This window comes from Streptopelia decaocto, assembly GCF_964273445.1.
Source record: "Streptopelia decaocto genome assembly, chromosome: 14".
Taxonomy (NCBI): domain Eukaryota; kingdom Metazoa; phylum Chordata; class Aves; order Columbiformes; family Columbidae; genus Streptopelia; species Streptopelia decaocto.
The window spans coordinates 14,183,134-14,201,919 of record NC_138669.1 but is presented as its reverse complement, the minus strand read 5'-3'; the positions used below and the strand labels follow the sequence as shown (position 1 = coordinate 14,201,919).

Here is an 18,786-nt window from a genome sequence, read left to right as displayed (position 1 = left end):
CCCGAGCACCGCGGAACATCGGCGGCGCAGGAGCACCAGGGGTCCCATCAACATCCGCTCTCAGCATCGAGACGCACCGCGGGTCCCTCGCACGTGCGCTGGAGCGCGGTCGCAGCTGCAAATCACCGTCCAGCACTTCCCTGGGAAACACCTCTGCTGGCCGACACCTTCAACCAACGGCACCGGAAAACACTGAAAACTGACAACAGCAAAGTTACTAGATAAGAATCTTTAAAATTTATTGGACTAACTGTGTTACATTCAATATTTGATGTGTTTCTCCTGGACAAAGAATTGGCATAAATACAAACAAGCCTTTGTGTGCCTTCCCTAAACAAATAAGAGATAAAGTACTAGAGACAAGGGAACATAGTTCACATCTTCATATTTACATTTTGCCTTTACTTTACAACTTAGCGCCAGGAATATTTACAGAAAAGTACAATAAGAACAAAAAGACCATGTCTTGGCAACATACAGAAATTCATACAAATTGTGTATGATTTGAAGCATGTGATATCTGGCATTCTCATTTCTAGTTGCTCCTGCTAAAACCCATGTGGAAAAGGTCTGTGTTTGCCTTCAAAGACATCACTCAATTACGCAATCATTACATCACCTCGAATTTGTCTGTTGGATTGAAATGTAGTTCTCTGGTCTTTCTGGGCACGCAGAACCTCACAGGAAGGAATCGCACCTGCCACGGGGAGCCCGGCCCACAGGGACCCGGCCCACAGGGACCCGGCCCACAGGGACCCGACCCACAGGGCAGCAGCAAAGCAGCCGGGGCGGCTCCTCCCCGGCTCCCGCAGCCAGTCCCGCAAACACCCTGCGCCCCCGGCACCGTCCTTCCCAGCTCCCCTTTGCCGTAAGGCTCTAATGCCTTTTCAAAAAGTACTTTTAAAGCAAAGCGGTTTTTAAAGGGGAGTCTTTACTAAGGGACTTCTATTAAGTTTCTGTTGTTTCAAGACTGTGTTTAACAAGGTGACGATGGTCCCCCCTCTTTCTGCACTGTTCAAAGGATGCCATTGTTACAGCACAACTAAGAACCTGAACAGAAAGGCCTTAGGAAAAGAAAGTCCCTGTTTACTGATTATGTGACATTAGCGGCGCTGTCACCCGCGGAGTCCAGACCCACGCGACACACAGAGCGGCCGGTCCTCGTCACCGCGAAGAACGGAACGCAAACCCACGGCAGCTGCCAAGCTGGAAACTCAACGTTCTGTGATGGAAAGAACTCTGGATTCCGGCCTAACGCGTTCTTGCCATCACAACTGAAGTAACTCTCTAACGCTTTTGGGGAAAAACCTCAAGGCTGTGCCCTGGACTAGCGGAAGCCATCCATTTGGCCACTGGCTTCGACAGGACAAGGATGCCATTCCCAAACTGGTGTTTTACACTTTAGGACAGAGTCAGAGGCCTCTCGGTGCACGGGGAGGGACACGGGGCTGCAGGGACACTCGCAGCTGCCGCGGCATCCAACCCGAGCGGGTCGGCAGCACCATTCTGTCACCACAACCCTCCTGTACTAAACCGTGACTCTCCCACAGGTTCACCTTTCCAGACAGCAAACGCCAGCGCTCATGGCCAGGTCACACACGAGCGTGTAACGCGGTAACCGGCCGGTTTACAAACCCAACCAACCCGTCACAACCGCCTGCTCCTCCGCCGCGGGATCAGCGGCACCAACGAGCCCCAAAGTCACCGTCTTTCCAGAGCCCCGAGAAGCCGCGTCGCTCTCAGGTTGTTACTGCTCGCGGGGGTGGCACATCCATGTTGATGAACATGGGAATGGACCCGAGACTCATCTTCAGCCCAGCACAGGCCGCCCCTTGGCCACCTTGGGCTCTGCAGAACACATCCAGGGCTTCCCCAAGCGCACACTGACTACACCCGAATGCCCCAGAGAAGCATCTTCTGCAGCTCGCTGCTTATAAACCAATGACTTTGCAGGTAACACAGGCTGAGCTACGGTATGTGGGTTGCATTACGTTATTGAAGATGTGCAGACGTTGGGTTGCTCAGGATGTTTATTTGTTGCACATGCATCGGTCATGCCTTTTAAATCAGTGGACTCAAGTGTGTTTGGCCATTGATTAGATCCAATAGGTACATACAAAATGCGGGTAAATTTAGTGTTCATGCGTTGAGTTGAGTTGGGCAGAGCAGTTTCGCCGTCCCACGCTCCCTCCGCAGCTCCCGCCGTCCGCGCCCGGCCCAACACGCTCACGCTGCCGCCGTCTGCTGTACGTGGGTTTGTTTTCCACTTGTGATTCATCTGGATCAACACCCAGAGCTCACGAGCTGAGAGGCGAGTGTGCTCGTCCCCCGCAACAAGCACGTGGCACCTAAAACCCCTTCGGGTGACATCCGGAAAGTCCTTTCATGTGTGTTTTTAGGGGCCTGTGCTGCCATTAACTCTCTGTGAACAACCACACGACCAGACGGGAGCAGGGGTGTCCTTGGCAGGTCAGCTGCAATGGAACAAGGCTGTTTCAGGTCAGAACTGTTGCAAAAAGTAACTCTGAACTACCAGAATTAAATGACTGTCAGGTATCACCACAACACATACAGAACCACTTCTGGAATAACACGAGGAGCTCCCCAGCCCCTGCTGACGCTCGCGCTGGCGTTACTGCCCATGGGTCATCACCGCGACACCAGCGCGGCTGCACCGCACCTGGAACCCGCCAGCGCCTGCTGCAGCTTTCACACTCCCCATATCCAACCTGCAGCTCTAAACATCTTTTCCCTGCACGTCCTTCAGGTCCTGAACACACGAGATCCCCAATCTGAACGTGAAAGGCTCCCGAGCTGGGTGAGCGGGATCCACCGCTGCCGAGCGTCAGAAAGACTGTTCTAACTTACCACTCCAAAAGGGCTTTCATGGAACGGCAAGTCAACGGGGAAAAAGAAGAATCCTTGACTTTGCTTTTTGAGCTGTTTTATTCTGTTTAACGGGAGCTTCTGGAAAGCGTTGTAGAAGCTGCAAAAACTGCTTAAGCTATAAATACCAGGCAAGAAGCAGCCCCAGAATCTGAGATTTCAATCCAATGGAAGGAAAGCAAGTGATGTTGATGTTTTTGATGGAAACGGGGAGTAGGTGATACAGACACTTCAAAATAAATTAAATAGTCACGTAAGTTTTTCTTTAAATAATCAAGCTACTAAAATTAAATGTGACATTTTGCAAAAGACCTGAAACTCATAACCTTGTTTTCATATAACCGAGAGCGCTGATCTAGTACCAACTTGTGTCAGAAAGTCAGGTCATTCCAGGTGGTGTTTGCTGTCAGCGGGACAGATCTCGTACGCAGACGGACCCGCTCCCGGCCACGCGGGGAGCTGGAAAACTCAGCCTCTTGGCTATGAATTTCATGACCTGATGTTTCCAAGCAATTTCCCTCCTCTTGTTTTTGGTTCCAAGCGGTGAAGGATCCTCTGTTGAGCTCTGAAGGGGGCCTGGAGATGTCCTCTGAGGTCTGGCAGGGATGGGTAGTGCTCTGGAATGGGATCCTGCTCCCTTCTCCTTCCACACAGCACGATGTCTGAAGGCAGGTTTGTTTGTATTTGGTTTTCCGTCCTTATATGCAGAGATGGCTTTGTTTTGATTGTTTTCCTCTCACAGAATGAGACACTTACAGTTCCTAATTAGCCTGGAATAGATGATTGGGTGAAGAGACTACGCTGCTAGCATCCAGGAAGCCTGGAATTAAGTCATCTTGTGCGGGTAGGTGAATTAAGTCAATATCCCAGCTGCAATGTTTTGGATTCGTTCCTCATTCCTCCCACCCAGTATCTGCTGACTTGTGCTAGAATGTGATTTCCTGAATTCCGGAGGGCTGAGGAGATTTGTTGTTGTTATTTAACTGTTTTCATTACTGTAGCCACCAAGCTCTGATCTAATTGTCCTGGGAGGATAACGGCCTAGGGGTTGCAGTTCTTGAGCCCAACCTCCTGGAAAAGCGAGGTATAAAATTCCGGCTCCAGCTGCCTGTTCCGGTATTTATTGACAATGTCTGCTATTTTCTGTTTTCGGCGGACATGTGGGGGGTTGTATGAATCACTCTCCAGCCTCTTCCTCCGACAGATATTTATTACCGTCTGCCTCACTAAAAAACCTGAAAGAGAGATCACATTTGAATCACGTTTCAATAAACGCAGGTTTGCAGCCCTTTGCTGGCTTCGCAGCTACAGACAATTTTTGGTTCTGTCCCCGTTCTATTCCAAAATGAAATGTGCCTCTAATGAAGTGTCCGTTAACCCTTTGCTGTTTCACAAGCACTTTCTCACAGGAACAGCATCTTCCTCATTTACAGGACTTGATTCCTGCCTGCACATAAACCACATCTGCTGAACTTAGAGCCGAGACAAAGTTCATTATATGGATAGTCCTGACGCAGCTGAAAACCGAGCCTAAGTCTAGGAGAACACACCTGATCATTTTCCCTACAAGCCGTTGCCATCAGCTGCATTCACAAATGTCACCTGAAGGCCCAGTCTGGCTTCAGTTTCCCCACCACCGAATTACATATGCAAAAGCCAGAAATGGAAAGTCACCCCCAACAGACCCCTACGATGTTGGTTTTATGGTAATGTACAAGATCCAAAGCACATCAATATCCATCAAGTATCCAATGAACATCAGCTCTGTCTTGTGAATCGCTCGCACTGGAGTGAGATTTCCAGTTCCCGAGGCGATGGCAGCACAGATACCGACAGACCCGTGAATCCATCCGGGAGCAGAGAACAGGCAGAGCACACCCGGAGCCTGACAACACACGCCTGCACAGTCGGTTCAGTATTTTGATTGAACACAGTAGAAAATCCTCCATTGCTGTGGCTTTTAATTGCTCTCCAAAACAGAAGGAACAAACGCAGCATGCCAGCACAGTCCAAAAGTTCAGCAGTACCCTCTGGCAAGCACCCAGCACCTTGGCTCTCAAAGCTAAATATTAGGGTCACATTTCTGATTTATCTTATCTAAATGATTTCTCTTATCTAAATTAATGGGCATTTACCTTTTTCTTCCACCATTACAAGTTCCAACCCTTCCTACTCCTATTGCTGTGCTCAGTGCTGACCACCTGCTCCCTCTGCTGTTCCTGCTACCACTGGAGCTGCAAAAAGCATCTTTTTGTTATATTTTGTTCTGCCATGCCCAATACTTTTTCCAATGAAAGATCCCAGACCGTGTATTTCACAGATACGTTATTATTATCACTAAAAAATCAAAGCATTCTATGTTCCTATAAATCTTTAGCTTACCAAGAGCTCTCCTACTGACTATCATCCCATCCACCAGCGGGATGACCATGTTGAATTTCCCAGTTGCTCCCTGTAGTTTTATTCTGAATAAGCCAGTGTTTAAAGGATGGATGAAGATCACAGGAACTTCCTTCTCAGGAGTGGTGGATCTTAAGAGAAAAAACCACAACTGTTAGATCAGTTTTATAGCACAGTTTTAATTAATATATAGGTGAAAAATGACCGCTTTGAGTGTTAAAAGCATATTAAAAAATGTCTTGTGGCTAAACTAGAGGGGCTCCTGTGCGCGTCCTCTGGATGTTGGGTTACGCCAGCTGCTGTTTCTATGATCTGTCGCCTCCCAACACGCAGGCGGCATCACCCACCTCACAGGGAGCAAACGGGAGGGCGGCCAATCACAGGCTCCAGAGAAAAATCACATCCTCTGGTCTTTAATTTATGTTTAACCTGCAGTGATGTGAAAAACCCTTCATTTTTTTCAACTAAAAATAAATCTACTCAGGGAGCTCCTCTGTCTTTAACGTGACTGCCTGGAGTTTCCAGGGCTGCCTTGAGAGCTGAAGAACGCAAATAATCTCAGTCCTGACTCCTGAAGTGCAGCCTAAACTGCTGTCCACGAGAACCAAGGATAAGAATTAAAATAAGAGCGGCCTTACCTTAGGGAAGCGCTACTATTGGCTGTGGTTTCCACACCAGTGCTCGTCTCAGACACCAGGTCAGGGAGGGGAAAGTTTTCTGTAAGAAGAGGATGCACCGAATAAAGTTTATGTAACCAAGTTTCTGGGGTTCCTTTGTTTGTTTGTTTTGGTACAAAAAAAGGTTATTTATCAGTCAAAACCAAGCAGTCCTCAAGCATTTACACCACGGATGTTCTGGCACTGCTAGTGATACACAGTGTTTGGTTTTAAGCTTAAGCACTCATGGAGTACACGGACACCTCAGCCATCCTGCTCTCTACAGGTGAGGTAACACACCCCAGACCCCAATTCTCTCAATCCCAAAGGTCTAAATCTGTAGAGGAACGGTGGAAGCAGGAAGGAGGTGAAGCACTTCAATCACAAAAAGAGCTTTCAAGTTATTATTCCACAAGCATCTTGGCTATCCACCTGTAACCAGCACAAGAGCAGTGCTGGGAATGTCAGCCGACACCAGCGCTCACACGGATGGTTCTGAGCCCTGCTCCACCAACCGTGGCACCATTCCTCAAATCCAGCCTGGGGAGATCCTCACCATAAACTGCAACTCTGCTGCCACGTGCTTGGTAACAAGTGACTGGATCATGAAGGTGCAGGAAGAGAAGAACTCAGCCCCCTGGAGGGGATGTGGCACTTCCCATGACCTTGTTTAGGGGCAGAAACCGAGATGTTGAGGGTCATTCACAAAGTGCAGTTCAGACAGCAGGACGGTGCCAACGCCTCTTCCAACAGAAAGAGTATAAGGCCCATAAACACCTTTTTCCATCGGAGCTGGGATGCCCAGAGCACACAAAAGCTGGAGCTGGCAGAGAGCATGGAGCACCAGGGGAGTCCCTGGAGATGGAGGGTGGGCAGCTGGACAGGGCGATGGCCCGGACTGCAGTGACAGCTCTTCCACCGTCCAGAGTCAAAGATGTTCCAGAAGCATAAGGCAAAATCCAAGAACATAAAGAGCATAAGGCAAAGCCTCTGGCCTAGGAGCCACTTTCAAGAGCCACCCAGCCCCAAACCCAGCTGCCGTGCTTACTGAGGCTCACAAACGCATCTCTTTAGCTTCAGACCCAGAGCTCCGGGAGATTCCTCTGGCTGCTGAAAGAAGCAGCCAAGCAGAAACACGCACGTGTAGCACAGTTGCTGGCTCCACAGTGAGCTGCCTTAGCTACCACCCATGATTGAAATGGGTCAGGGACACCAGTTTGGTAACTGAAGTGGCTGAGGGGCTCCTGGAGCTCAGGAACACCCTCTGGGCCAATGTCAGATACAGAAATGATGCTGTGGAAGCTCACATCCACCTCCTGATCCCAGGAAAGCTCTGAGGGATGTGCTTTGGACAAGGTGGTCTTCCTGAGAATTTACACTCCCTCTTGATTGCTCCCAGTCTGGCGGTTGCTTTCCTCTGGGAAGAGCTAAGGGCTTAATTAAGGTCCACCCTGACTGCCAGACTAGGAACCAGGATTAGAAATCAAAGGTAGAATGAAGTATCGGTTCCTGGTCAGCGTTAGAGGCTCTGCTGGGCTTTGGCTGTGGCTTGGAACCAGCACACGAGCAGCTCTCGGGGACACAGGGCTCCCCAAGCCCAGCAGGCAGCTGCCACCACTGTCCACGCCACGGCCGGCCCTGGATGGCAAAGCTGGGTCTCTCAGCTCAGCCAGGACCCAGCGTCAGAGAGGAAACACCGAACTACGACACACGAAGCAGCATGAGGAGCAGGACCCAGCCTGGACAAAGGCGCAGAAAGGAACCTGGACCGCAGCGCAGGAAACGGGCACCCCGGGCACAGGATAAACCCGCCCTCCCGCAAGAGGGAACACAAAAGAATTTCAAAGGTTCCATCAAACCAAGTAGGAAGACGGGCCCTTCAGCAGAGAAGCAGCAGGTATCAGAAGTCATTTATTTTAAAGAACAACAGATCCATTCTGAGGAGATGGCAGCTCAAAACCAGGCCTGCACACCTGGCCTTGTGTGTTAAGCTTAAGGAGGTGGCACATGACGGCATTTCACATGTACTGCCAGAGCCAAAATAATCCACAGACAATGCCACCGATTCATGTACACCCCACGGACCACCCCTCCAACATCAAAGAACTAGTTTAGACTCTTCAAAGCATCGGTTACAGACATCAATAAGGATCTCCATTTTACAGAGGAATGGAACAGAGTTCTTCCTCTGGTTCCTGTTCTGTTGTTACTTCAGTGAACAATGAAAACTTCTACGCACCTATATCATCATAACGTTCCACCCAGACCACATACACTTTGGTTTCAGGTCCCATCGGTGGAATGGTCCGGCCCTGAGGTACCCTCTTGGATCTGGATGTAGGGCTGAGCTGTTTGAACACAAGAGTAGCATTTGCAAACGTCATGAGTGCAGTAATGCATCCAACGAGCATTTCCACAGCTGCTCCTCAGTCTTTCCGACCTCAGACAGGTACAAGCTCTGCCAGCTATTGAGATGGGGCAGCTACAGTGGAACTACCCCCTGAGAAACAGGAATCTGGGTCTCCACAATATTTATATTCCACAGAAATTAACATACCCAATCTTTAAAAAGATAGTTTAAGTTTTTCTTAATGTTCTCAAAGATCATAAATCAGTATCTAAACAGACATTTGGAAGTGAACTCTATACAAGAAATAAGCAGCTGTAAATCCTTTGCTAACGGTGACAGCGGTTCATGGTTTTCTGCTTTGCTGCCATACAAAAGCAGCTCCACATCGGATACTTCAGGCACCAATGACATGCGCTATTTTAAACTGGGTAGGTATGAAAAGTGGAACCAGTGTCTACCCATCCTAAATTTCCAAGCACAGATTTGAGTCTGAATTACTTTGTAAATACTGCATATACGTTTTCCTGCATGCACTTCAAGATTTCAGTAAGCAGACTATCACTACTTAGCGATTTTAAGTTTTTTGTTTAATTAACGTAATCTTACCAACTCCTGCTGCAGGTGCAAATTCTGGCAGGACCAAAGCAGATGTTAAAGAGATTAATGGCTAGGAACAAGGAGCTCCAAATGCCAGGAAACCAAATCATATACTGTCAATGCCATTTTTCAATGCAAGTTTTGCCTTACCCGCTGGGAGGGATTAAGATTGTCTGCATGATTGGGGAAGAGCTCGAGAGTCAGAGACTGCTGCTTCAGTATTCCTGGCAGGAGATCCATGTTGGAGTCGCTTTCTTGGTCAGAGACATTGCTTTCCAGTGAATCAGCTGTAAGTCAGAAGCACAAAGGTGGGGTTTGTCTTCTGCCAAAATCTTAAGCTCTCACCATATGTAAGGTTTGGAAAGTAAAAAAGGTTGTAAGGGTTTTGAAACTGAACACACAGAGATCTACAGCCAAGTCCATACAGCACTCCAAAGCAGGAAGAGGATTCAGCAGCAGAACTGCCAGTTATCCCCGAAACAGATTGCGAGAAAGCGCTGCCTATGGGTTCCGAGCGTCCCATCCATTCCCTACGGAACGCAGTCTCCTCCTTCCTACGGCCATCACTTCCTCACAGCCCTTTTATTCCAGGGAGTTTTTGCACGCTGGTTTTAGTGTGCAAAAGATGTCGTGAACGGTGCTGCTCCCCACGCAGCAGCTGCGCACGTGCTGCTCCGTGTACAAGGCGGGACAGGATAAACAATGGTGAGCCACACGTCCCACCTGACACACTCAGGGTAACGGCAACAAACCCACACAGACACTGACACTGAGACTGAGAAAAAGGGGCCCAGGACAGATACCACCTTAGGAAGGAGTCTAAGGATTAGCATGTTGTAATTTAAACATCAGTAGCTTTCTGACAAGGGTCTTGCTAAACACACAACTGGTTAGCTTGTTTAGGTTCTGCTTCTGAAAAAGCTCTCCAACACAAAAAAAAGTTGCTTTGGTTTTGGAAACAGCTTGTACAAAGTGATCTTACTGAGGGACTCCACTGGTGACGGGACAACGAAAGCTATTTCCGTCAGGGCATCCGCATAATACAACACCTTCTTCTGCCCGTTGAAGATGCTTGCCCCAACATCTTCTGAAATAATTAGATCATCTGCAATGGACAGAAAAGGAAAGTTTAGTCAAAAGGAAGCTCTACCCCTTTCCACACTGCCTCGGGGGAAGACTTCCATAGACAAGGTGCAATCAATGAGAAGAAATCACACAAATCTCATTTTAAAATCAGAAGATTTCACAGTCAAATCCCATGGCTAACAACTATTCTCAGATCAACTTTGTTATCTGGAAGGAAATGGCACTGTGGCTTGGGAGAAGATTTATTTTGAACATATATCCATTGTACTGCACAGCCTATTTCCCTCGGACTGAGTAGTCCAGTAAGCACGTCTGCCGCAAGAATTCAACTAGTAGCTATTTCTAACCATTCCCTCTAGCAGACTTCATTCAGTGAGCCATCGATATCCAGAGGGTTCTAACATTTCAGTCTATTCCAGCATTCGAGCCAGTTTCTACAGACTCTCCTCTATGAATTCTCTTCTGCCAAGGAGAGTTAGAAAAAGGCTTTTTGAATCAAACCCAAAGTGCCTTGTTCTCACCCCATTCATTCCCTCGGCACAGCTGCCAGTGCATCAGGCCTTCGCAGTACAGAGGAAAAACAATTATCTGGTGCAGCAATGCTGTAAGTAAAGTACAAACACCCTCCTCCCCACTCACACACTGTCCTTCCCCATACCACTGCCAGAAACACTGGCAGGGCCTTTAAGTCAAATTATTTCTCTGATCCAGTTTACAGAAGGAATCCTGGGACGGCTGCCTCAGCAAAACCAGCGGACCAGTGAAATCCAGCTCACAGGAGCCCCCGAGCCGTGCGCCACCCCCCGGGAGCGTCCCTGCACCCCAGCCCGCGGCTCTCGGGGAGCAGCGCCACAGCCCAACCCAACTGTTCAAGAACTTCTTTGCTTGTGGAGGTGTGCAGGTGAACAAAACCAAAGTATATGCCTGTGAATTTATCTTCATCATGTCTCACTGAAAGCTATTCTAGAATCATAGACTTATTCGGGTTGGAGAAGATCTTTAAGATCGAGTCCAACCGTTAACCCAACAGTGCCAAGTCCACCTCTAACCCCTGTCCCCAAGAACCTCATGTCCGTCTGTCCAACCCTCCAGGGATGGTGACTCCAGCACTGCCCTGGGCAGCCTGTTCCAATGCCCCACAGCCCTTTGGGGAAGAAATTGTTCCCCACATCCAACCTCAACCTCCCCTGGCGCAACTTGAGGCCGTTTCCTCTGCTCCTGACGCTTGTTCCTGGGGAGCAGAGCCCGACCCCCCTGGCTCCAAGCTCCTTTCAGGCAGTTCAGAGATCAGAAGGTCTCCCCTCAGCTCCTGTTCTCCAGCTGAACCCCCCAGGTCCCTCAGCCGCTCCCATCACACTTGTGCTCCAGCCCCTCACCAGCTCCGTTCCCTTCTCTCCACTTGCTCCAGCACCTCAAGGTCTTTCTTGGCCTGAGGGGCCCAAAACTGCCCCCAGGACTCGCGGTTTGGCCTCCCCAGTGCCCAGCACAGGGACGGTCACTGCCCTGGGCCCGCTGGCCACACCAGTGCTGGTACCAGCCAGGACACCAGACTCACGAATAGGTTTTTAATCATCAGAGCTGTCCACAATGAGAAAAGACATTTAACAAAATAAATAGCTTTAGTAAAGATTGGAGGACAAAACAAAGTGAGCAATCCCCACCAGTTGGTCCAAGTCTACCTCAAATCTACAATTTCAGGTTTTTAGCCATTGCTTGCTAAAGTTACAACTCCACTCATGGATTTTCCACCAGCAGAACCAGATTAGAAGTAGCCCCCCCATCCCTGAATGCTTCTGTTCCTTCTTCCCCCAACTTGCTGAATTAATTCAACTACTTGGTGGTCTACAACCTAATCCAAATGGCTGAAAAAAAAAACCAGATTCAAAAGCCCACGTTCAAACAAGTTGCTTCACTAATTCAGAGCACGGCCTTGCACACCGCCGCACGGACACGGCCCGGGAAGGGGAGGGCTCTGCTCCCCTCTGACCCGTCCTCACAGGAACACCAAACCGAGACCTGGCCCGTTCATAACCTGCAGCAGTGACCATGCACCGCACTGAACCCTAATCTCAGGTAATCCCATTAAGTTGTTCAAGGCAGAAACGCAGCCGAGCTCTAGTTCAGCGCCCTGGGCAGCGTTCTCTGCCCTGAGGATCATTTTGGTTGACAGAATGGGGAGAGCGCGGGGTACGACAAGCCTGGAGGAGGAGTTGCTCTAGTGGAAAAATGCAGAGTAAATTAAGCAGGACAGAAGAGTGTGTGTGGGCTCCAACCACCGTGACCTACAAACAGCAGCTTGTTTTCATCCCTTCCTACCAAGCACGAGCACAAGGTTCACTTATTAGTCAACATCTCATTTAATCTACTTACAGGACACTAAAAATCACACAGTATTTTAAATCTATTTGCCAATATGCAGCACAATCTGTACCCGTTTTCACCTGAACGCTGCTTTTGGATAATAAAGACTCACCAAGTCTGCTAAAAACATAGCACAGGGGCTTCTTGCTGAGGCTACTTCCGATAACACACAGACATTAGTTTCGATCACTTTGACTTGAAGCTTAATATTTACACGTTCCTTTCTCTAAGCAAATGCTTAGAAAGGTAACCAGGAGCAAGAAATTTTAAATTAATTGTCTCCTAAAGGAGTTAAACATTTGAATTTGATATTACACCAGTTACTGTGTCTTACCTTGTTCAGGTCCCTCTTCGTCACCGCAGCTGTTGATGGACCAGCTGGTGGAGACGTGGCCAGTCCAGCCCGGGTGCTTCCCCACATCAACCGACCAGCCCAGGGACAGCAGGAACTCCAGGAAGTGCGGCTGCACAATTCGGGAAGACTCCATGTTCTTCAGGATCTGAAACAACCAGCAGCAGCCTGGTAGGCACAGGAGACTCCAGGAAGCAGCTCTCTTCCTCCCCCACTTTTTTAAATCCAAATTTTGTGGTTTTGCCCAAATATAGCTGGTCAACAAGCCTGGAACCCCAGACTTTCTACAATGACGCTGCTTCCTGCTGCCCTGCATCCTCCCACTCTGCCTATTTGATCAGCTTGTCTTTCTGCCATCGTTGCCAAAGCCTGTAAAATAGTTATCAAACTGCTAGAAACTAGATTTATCTACTCATCAGGGATAAACCACAGAACCATTCAGTGCAGAATCTGCATTAGCACCAAATGTAACATGAGAATTTTATAGACAATTTTCACTAAACTGGGGTGAAATTTTAGGAGAAAGGTATTTTATCACTACTGACCTGTACATGACATGCAGTGATTTAGCAGTCAGGCCTCACCACACATTAAATTACAAAACAGATTTTGCAAAACCATGTCCAGCAGGATTGAGCATGCACTTTAATCAGATGTCACACCGCGCTCTTCACTTTGAACCTCAATCCTACTTCTTATAGAGATCTGAGATGTTTCTACATCCAAAGGCAACTTTTATCTCATTGTGGCCAAGCTGAGACCTTCACCAAATGGCACAAAGGTGACATGGATGGTTTGTGATTTGGCCTAGCAGAACCACTGGGACTCGTGGAACAGTCAATGCTGTGCAACACATCCCTCCTTTCTGGACCACGAGAGAATCTGTTCTGTGGCAGGAGCGTCTCTGGTTTCGGTTTGTGCGGGGCCGGCCGCGGGGACGCAGGCTCCAGCGGGACGGACACTGCAGCAACACGTGCTGGGAGGAAAAGCTGCCAGACAGGAGGCTCCTCATATCCATGTGGCCCTGGCACCCCATCCTAATGCCTTGTTCAATATTCAGCAGTGACCAGACACGCTGCACTGAAATATTACTATTATTCTCATTACTGAGCACGCAGAAGTCATAGCTGTGCTTCAGAATGCATCAAGTGCAGTTCAGAAGGCAATTTCAGAAAATAGGCAAGCTCAGGCTTTATACAACTCTATGGTTTTATACCTGAGACCATTCAAAAGAAGAATTTATAGTAAAACAAGGACAAGGGGGTATTTACAAAGGACACTTAATGATGTGAAGTATAATGACGCAAAAAGTGTTCGGGCAGTTTCATTACCCTGTATAAATAAATGCCATGAGACCCTTCTCAAAAGGGGGCCTGACACAATCCCCAGCAGGCCAGAGGCCACTACCGTGGGCTGTGCGGCAGCAGATCCAGCAGCTGTCACCTCTCCCCGGGCCAGGAGCGCGGGGTCACCTCTGCGAGCTGATGTGGCGTGAGCCGGCACACGCAGGCACGGCCCTGCCCAGAGCACAGCCCGTCACAGCTGCGCTTCGACCTCTCTCTCCCGTCAATATTGAAAACCAAACGGGACAGAAATGAGCCACCAGTCCTTCCACAGGCGGGAGCAGTATCAGTGTCTCCCTCAGCTCAGGTTCATAGAGACATGAGCTGAAAGGCTAAAATTTTTTATTAAATCTACACGGCAAACCCCATGCTAATTGGGTTTCCAAAGGCAAGCAAGTTCTGCAGGACTAAGTAATCTCAGCTGTCTAAATCCATAAGAGCATATGAGCATCAGACGGGAAAAAAGCATTCTGCTGGCTCAGCGAGGGCACATCCCGGCTGGAGGGCAAACTGCTGTATCTTGCTTTGCAGCGGCTTTGGAGATGGACAGACCGTGCACCGGCTGCTCTGAACGGCAACTTGAAGAGTCAAACAGAACGATCCTGGTTTCAAGAACTAGTGAATTCCACGCAGAAGCAGAAGGCGCTGCGGTGTTCTGTCAACTGTACATTCACAGTGACACGAGGAGATGGGACAATAATTTATTATGGAAGCTACACTTGTAGTCTTTGCTATGAGAGTTGTGAATGGAATCAGGAGAAGGTACCATAGAAACAACCTTTTCTAATAAGCCCGCAAGCTGTCTTAGTGAGTTTCTTTCTAGGTCACAGTCTAAAGAAGTCATGATTTAGATTTGCACAAATTAACCTGATTAACCTAACTGCGTTTGAATGTAAGCAGTATCATGTAAAGACTTACAGTGCGATAATACTTTCTTACTTGCTTTCTGCAAGTTCCTTTAACATGTGTTTAACATTAGAATCAAACCAAACCACCTGGACTTTGCACATTCCTGGAACCAACTGCAACCTTCCCTGCAAGCTCAGCCAACAAAGCTGAAGTGCATTTCTGATATGAACCTTTGAGCTCTACAAATAAGAACAATACGGACAGAACAGATATCTTTAATATATACTCTCTCTATAAAAATATATATTTTAAAAGATGTGATAAAAATCCTAAATGTGGGTAATGTGCTTCAACCTACAGAAAAGAGTTTGCAGTGACTTGTTACAGCTCACACTGTGAATGAACACAAAGCCCAGGCCCCCCGGTTCTGATGCTCCACTCATTAGCAATGATGCTTTATTCACGTGAGGATTACTCGACACAAGACAACACAGGCTAGTTGGTGCCCTCCACTCGCACTCACCTCCTGGCTCGTTTTCTGGCCTGCCTTCATGTAGAAAATGAACACGGTATCAAAAGGACGGCATGGTAGTAAATCCAAGTAGCCAAGGTCATCAAAAAACCCAGGAAGAGCAGAGTCAAGTGCAATCAGGTGAGGAGGTAGACGACTGTTAGCAGGTTCCTATGCAATAAACGGAGTTCAGCAGCTTAAACATCTTTCCTAACTGAAAAGGTCTCTGTAGCTTCAATAATAATCCATTAAAATATAAACAGACAATCTCCCTTTTCTCCTAAGAGCAAAATCATACACAAATTCCTGATGCAATATAACCCTGTTACTGTAAATGAGTAACAGTGAGCGTAACAGTTTGACAATTTGTTGCATTCTCCTCTCCTCATTAAATAAAAATGGTATTTTGCCAGCAAAACAGACATGACATTTTGCTTAAAAGCAGTGCTAGCTGCCACAACAAAAGCAGCAGCCACTTTCCAAATATCACAGCTATACACAGTCACATGTGTAGTTTCATACTAACTTATATACCAATGATATGTAAAATATTAAGTACTTTTTAGACATCATTTTTGCAAAAGCTCCATTGTCTTTGTTGATGGTTTTCTGGGAGGAAACGCGGCAAATACAAGGGAGAACCCACAGGTTAAATGTCATATTTCAAATTAAGAATATGGATCACCTCTATAAACTGTTGTTATTTTAACTTTAAAAAGTACAACCAATGGCTATTCCTGAGTGTTTCTATATGATTAAACCACTTCAGCACAATCACAGCTGGAGCAAAACTTCTCAGGCAGCCGTGTTTCAGAAACAAAATACCACCCAAAACCTAATTGAAGTTGGGGGAATGATTTCAAGTATGAACATGTGAATGTGACAGCTCATGTACCCACTGCAAAAATAAAGATACAGCCACCTATTCAGAGCGTGTTCAGCTCCAGGCACGGCCTTTCACAGCCCTGGAAGAGGGGAATCCAGCCCTTCACTTGATTAGACTACAGCTTAACAGTAGCTGGAATTACACAAGAGATCTTCCACTAACAAAAAGTACTTTTCTTCTTTTGCCAGATCAGCCCATGTGGGTACTGAGGGCATTTGCACAACACTAAGAAGTATCAGGTCACCTTCAATGCCTCTAGTGAGAGAAACCCGAAGTGAGAGAGGAACAGGCGCGCTGTCTGGAACTCCTGTGCCGGCGGCGGGGGCTTACACTCCGTGACCGGATCGGGAAAGCTCTTCTTCCGCCACTCCTCTTCACTCTTCTGATCGATGGAGGCCTCGAAAAGGATCTGCTGGGCCATGCCATTCCTCAGCTTCTCGTGTCGCTCTTCGAGCTGAAAAACATTGCGTGAAACGCCGATTCCACCGAGATACGCTAAGAGAACAGCTCCAATGTTTAGGGAAGCTGTAAGTCACACGTGCAGCAGCAGCTGCACCTTCACCATGGGGACATTTGCTAAAGCACCGGAAACAAGGCCTTGCAACGTTACAGAGTGAACGTCTGAACACCCTGTCTGCATGGGAGAGCTATTGCCAATTTGTGTATCCAGAATCAGCTGCAGCTTCTCCCTTTAAGTGAACAGAAACTAAACCACATTTGGCACTGTGAAACTTTCAAATATGTTTGAGACACAAACCCCTCTCCTCCCCAGAAGGTCTCAAAAAACCCTTCCCTTCCATTTCCCCAGAAGCAGCAACAAAACGCAAGTCGTTGCTTCCCAGCAACACCAAGATCCCTGATAGAACACGTTGAGCAGCACCTCCCATCAAACACATCCAAGGCATCGCCCTCTTCCTGGAGGAGTGCACAGCCTGCATTAGTCTGCAGAGGTTATTATTGCATTAATATGAAACTAGTAAAGCTAAAGAGTAAAATTATTTACAGTGAGACATTAGCGTGTGATTCATGAACTGACAAAAACCCCCAGAACAAAATTCAGTCAGAGACTGACAGTTACTTACTTCCTCATTCACAATTTCATGTAAATCAGGAATGCTCAAGTCAGCTTTCACAAACGGGATCTTGTCCACTTCTTCAGGGAAAGGGCGATGCTTCACACTGTATTTCAGCCCAACGTCATTTTTAGGGGCTGGTCGAGGTTCTGGCACAAAAGTCTGACAAAAAAGGGGGATAGCTTTTAAATTCAAGGCATCACGGCACTAGACAATGATAGACTGAAAACATTCCCTCCCCCTTCACCACCAGAAGTACACCATTCAAAAACATTCACTAAAGACTTTAAACTAATAGACTTGTATTAAAAATGTGGCTGTAAATTTTAAGAGAGACACCGTTCTGCCCATTTTGGTGGCTGCACTCCTGAACATGTGAACCCTGCTTACCATCTAGGTGGCTGCAAATTGCAATACAATGGCAAGCTAACACAGCTACATCTTATTTTCTGCCCATTTGAATGGTACTGAGCAAAAGCTCCCAAGTGTTTGAGAAGCCTTCATTTTAACCCTGCTGACTATGATGACCACAAGAAGCCAAGGTGAGAAGTCCTGGAACAGAACAGCAGCGATGCCGCGGGTCAGGAGCAAGATGAACCGAGGGAATACGAAAAGGGCTCATGTAATGTATTGTAATGTAATTTGGATGTTGTTACTACATTATGTTCTATATTGTTAGTATGTAATCCAACACTTGAAGTTACCAATGAAAGCGACAAAAGATCTAGGTGCAGATTTGCAGGTGCATAAGGTCCAACCAAGCAAGACCTTTAATTACATCTTGAGTGCTGCTTTATAAATGTATTTACTAACAATCGTGCTTCAAAAGGGCAAATCTGTTAAAGGTATAGACTGCTTTTAAGTTGGAAAAGTTCCCTTAAAGCTGGTCAGCACGGCTCCCGGGCTGCCCAGAGACCACTTCACCCAGCGGGAACAGCACCGCTGAGGCTCACGGGCCCTCACTGCACACACAGGCTTATTCCCTTTATTTTACCGAGGGCCACATGAACAGTTCAAAGATTTGCAGAAGTTCACAAACAGACAGAAATGTTGATAACACAGGGACATGCTCCACTAGACAACTGCAATAAGAGATTTCACTATAAAATGAGATCGGGGTATTTCTCCTCCACTGCTCCTCTCCAGAGCTCACTTAGATAACCCTTTTATTCACAGCAGGTTTGCAGCCTTCTTTGCAACGTTGGGCTTTCTAGTTTGAATCGCTGTTCCCTCTGCAGCATCTCGCTCTGCACCTCCAGACTGCGCTCCCTCTGCTGCAAGGGCTTTGTCTGACGTCCTAAAATCAGCATCACCACTTGTGCCTACTCACTAAATGCACCGTCCATTGCCCCTGCACTTCAGAAGATGCTTTCAGAAAAAAAAGGAGAATGCCCCCTCCCCTTAAACAAGTCTAGGAGACAACAGCACTTTCACAG

The 18,786-nt window shown here is 47.6% G+C and overlaps 1 protein-coding gene across 6 annotated transcripts in view; it reads right to left on the bottom strand.

The window, feature by feature from the left end:
* Positions 1-214: 214 nt before the first annotated feature.
* Positions 215-18,786, bottom strand: part of RALGAPB (Ral GTPase activating protein non-catalytic subunit beta) — a 72,377-nt gene continuing 53,805 nt past the window's right edge. For 5 of the 6 annotated variants that reach the window (XM_082065413.1, XM_082065414.1, XM_082065415.1 and 2 more), the window contains 10 exons: positions 17,360-17,512; positions 16,522-16,731; positions 15,404-15,562; positions 12,671-12,836; positions 9,872-9,994; positions 9,040-9,176; positions 8,182-8,290; positions 5,925-6,003; positions 5,269-5,417; positions 215-4,121 (listed from right to left, as the gene is read on the bottom strand). In XM_082065413.1, the coding sequence (XP_081921539.1) occupies positions 3,928-4,121; positions 5,269-5,417; positions 5,925-6,003; positions 8,182-8,290; positions 9,040-9,176; positions 9,872-9,994; positions 12,671-12,836; positions 15,404-15,562; positions 16,522-16,731; positions 17,360-17,512 (1,479 nt within the window). In that variant the 3' untranslated portion in view covers positions 215-3,927. The remainder of the gene's footprint in view (positions 4,122-5,268; positions 5,418-5,924; positions 6,004-8,181; positions 8,291-9,039; positions 9,177-9,871; positions 9,995-12,670; positions 12,837-15,403; positions 15,563-16,521; positions 16,732-17,359; positions 17,513-18,786) is intronic. The other variant, XR_014185404.1, reaches the window with a different exon arrangement.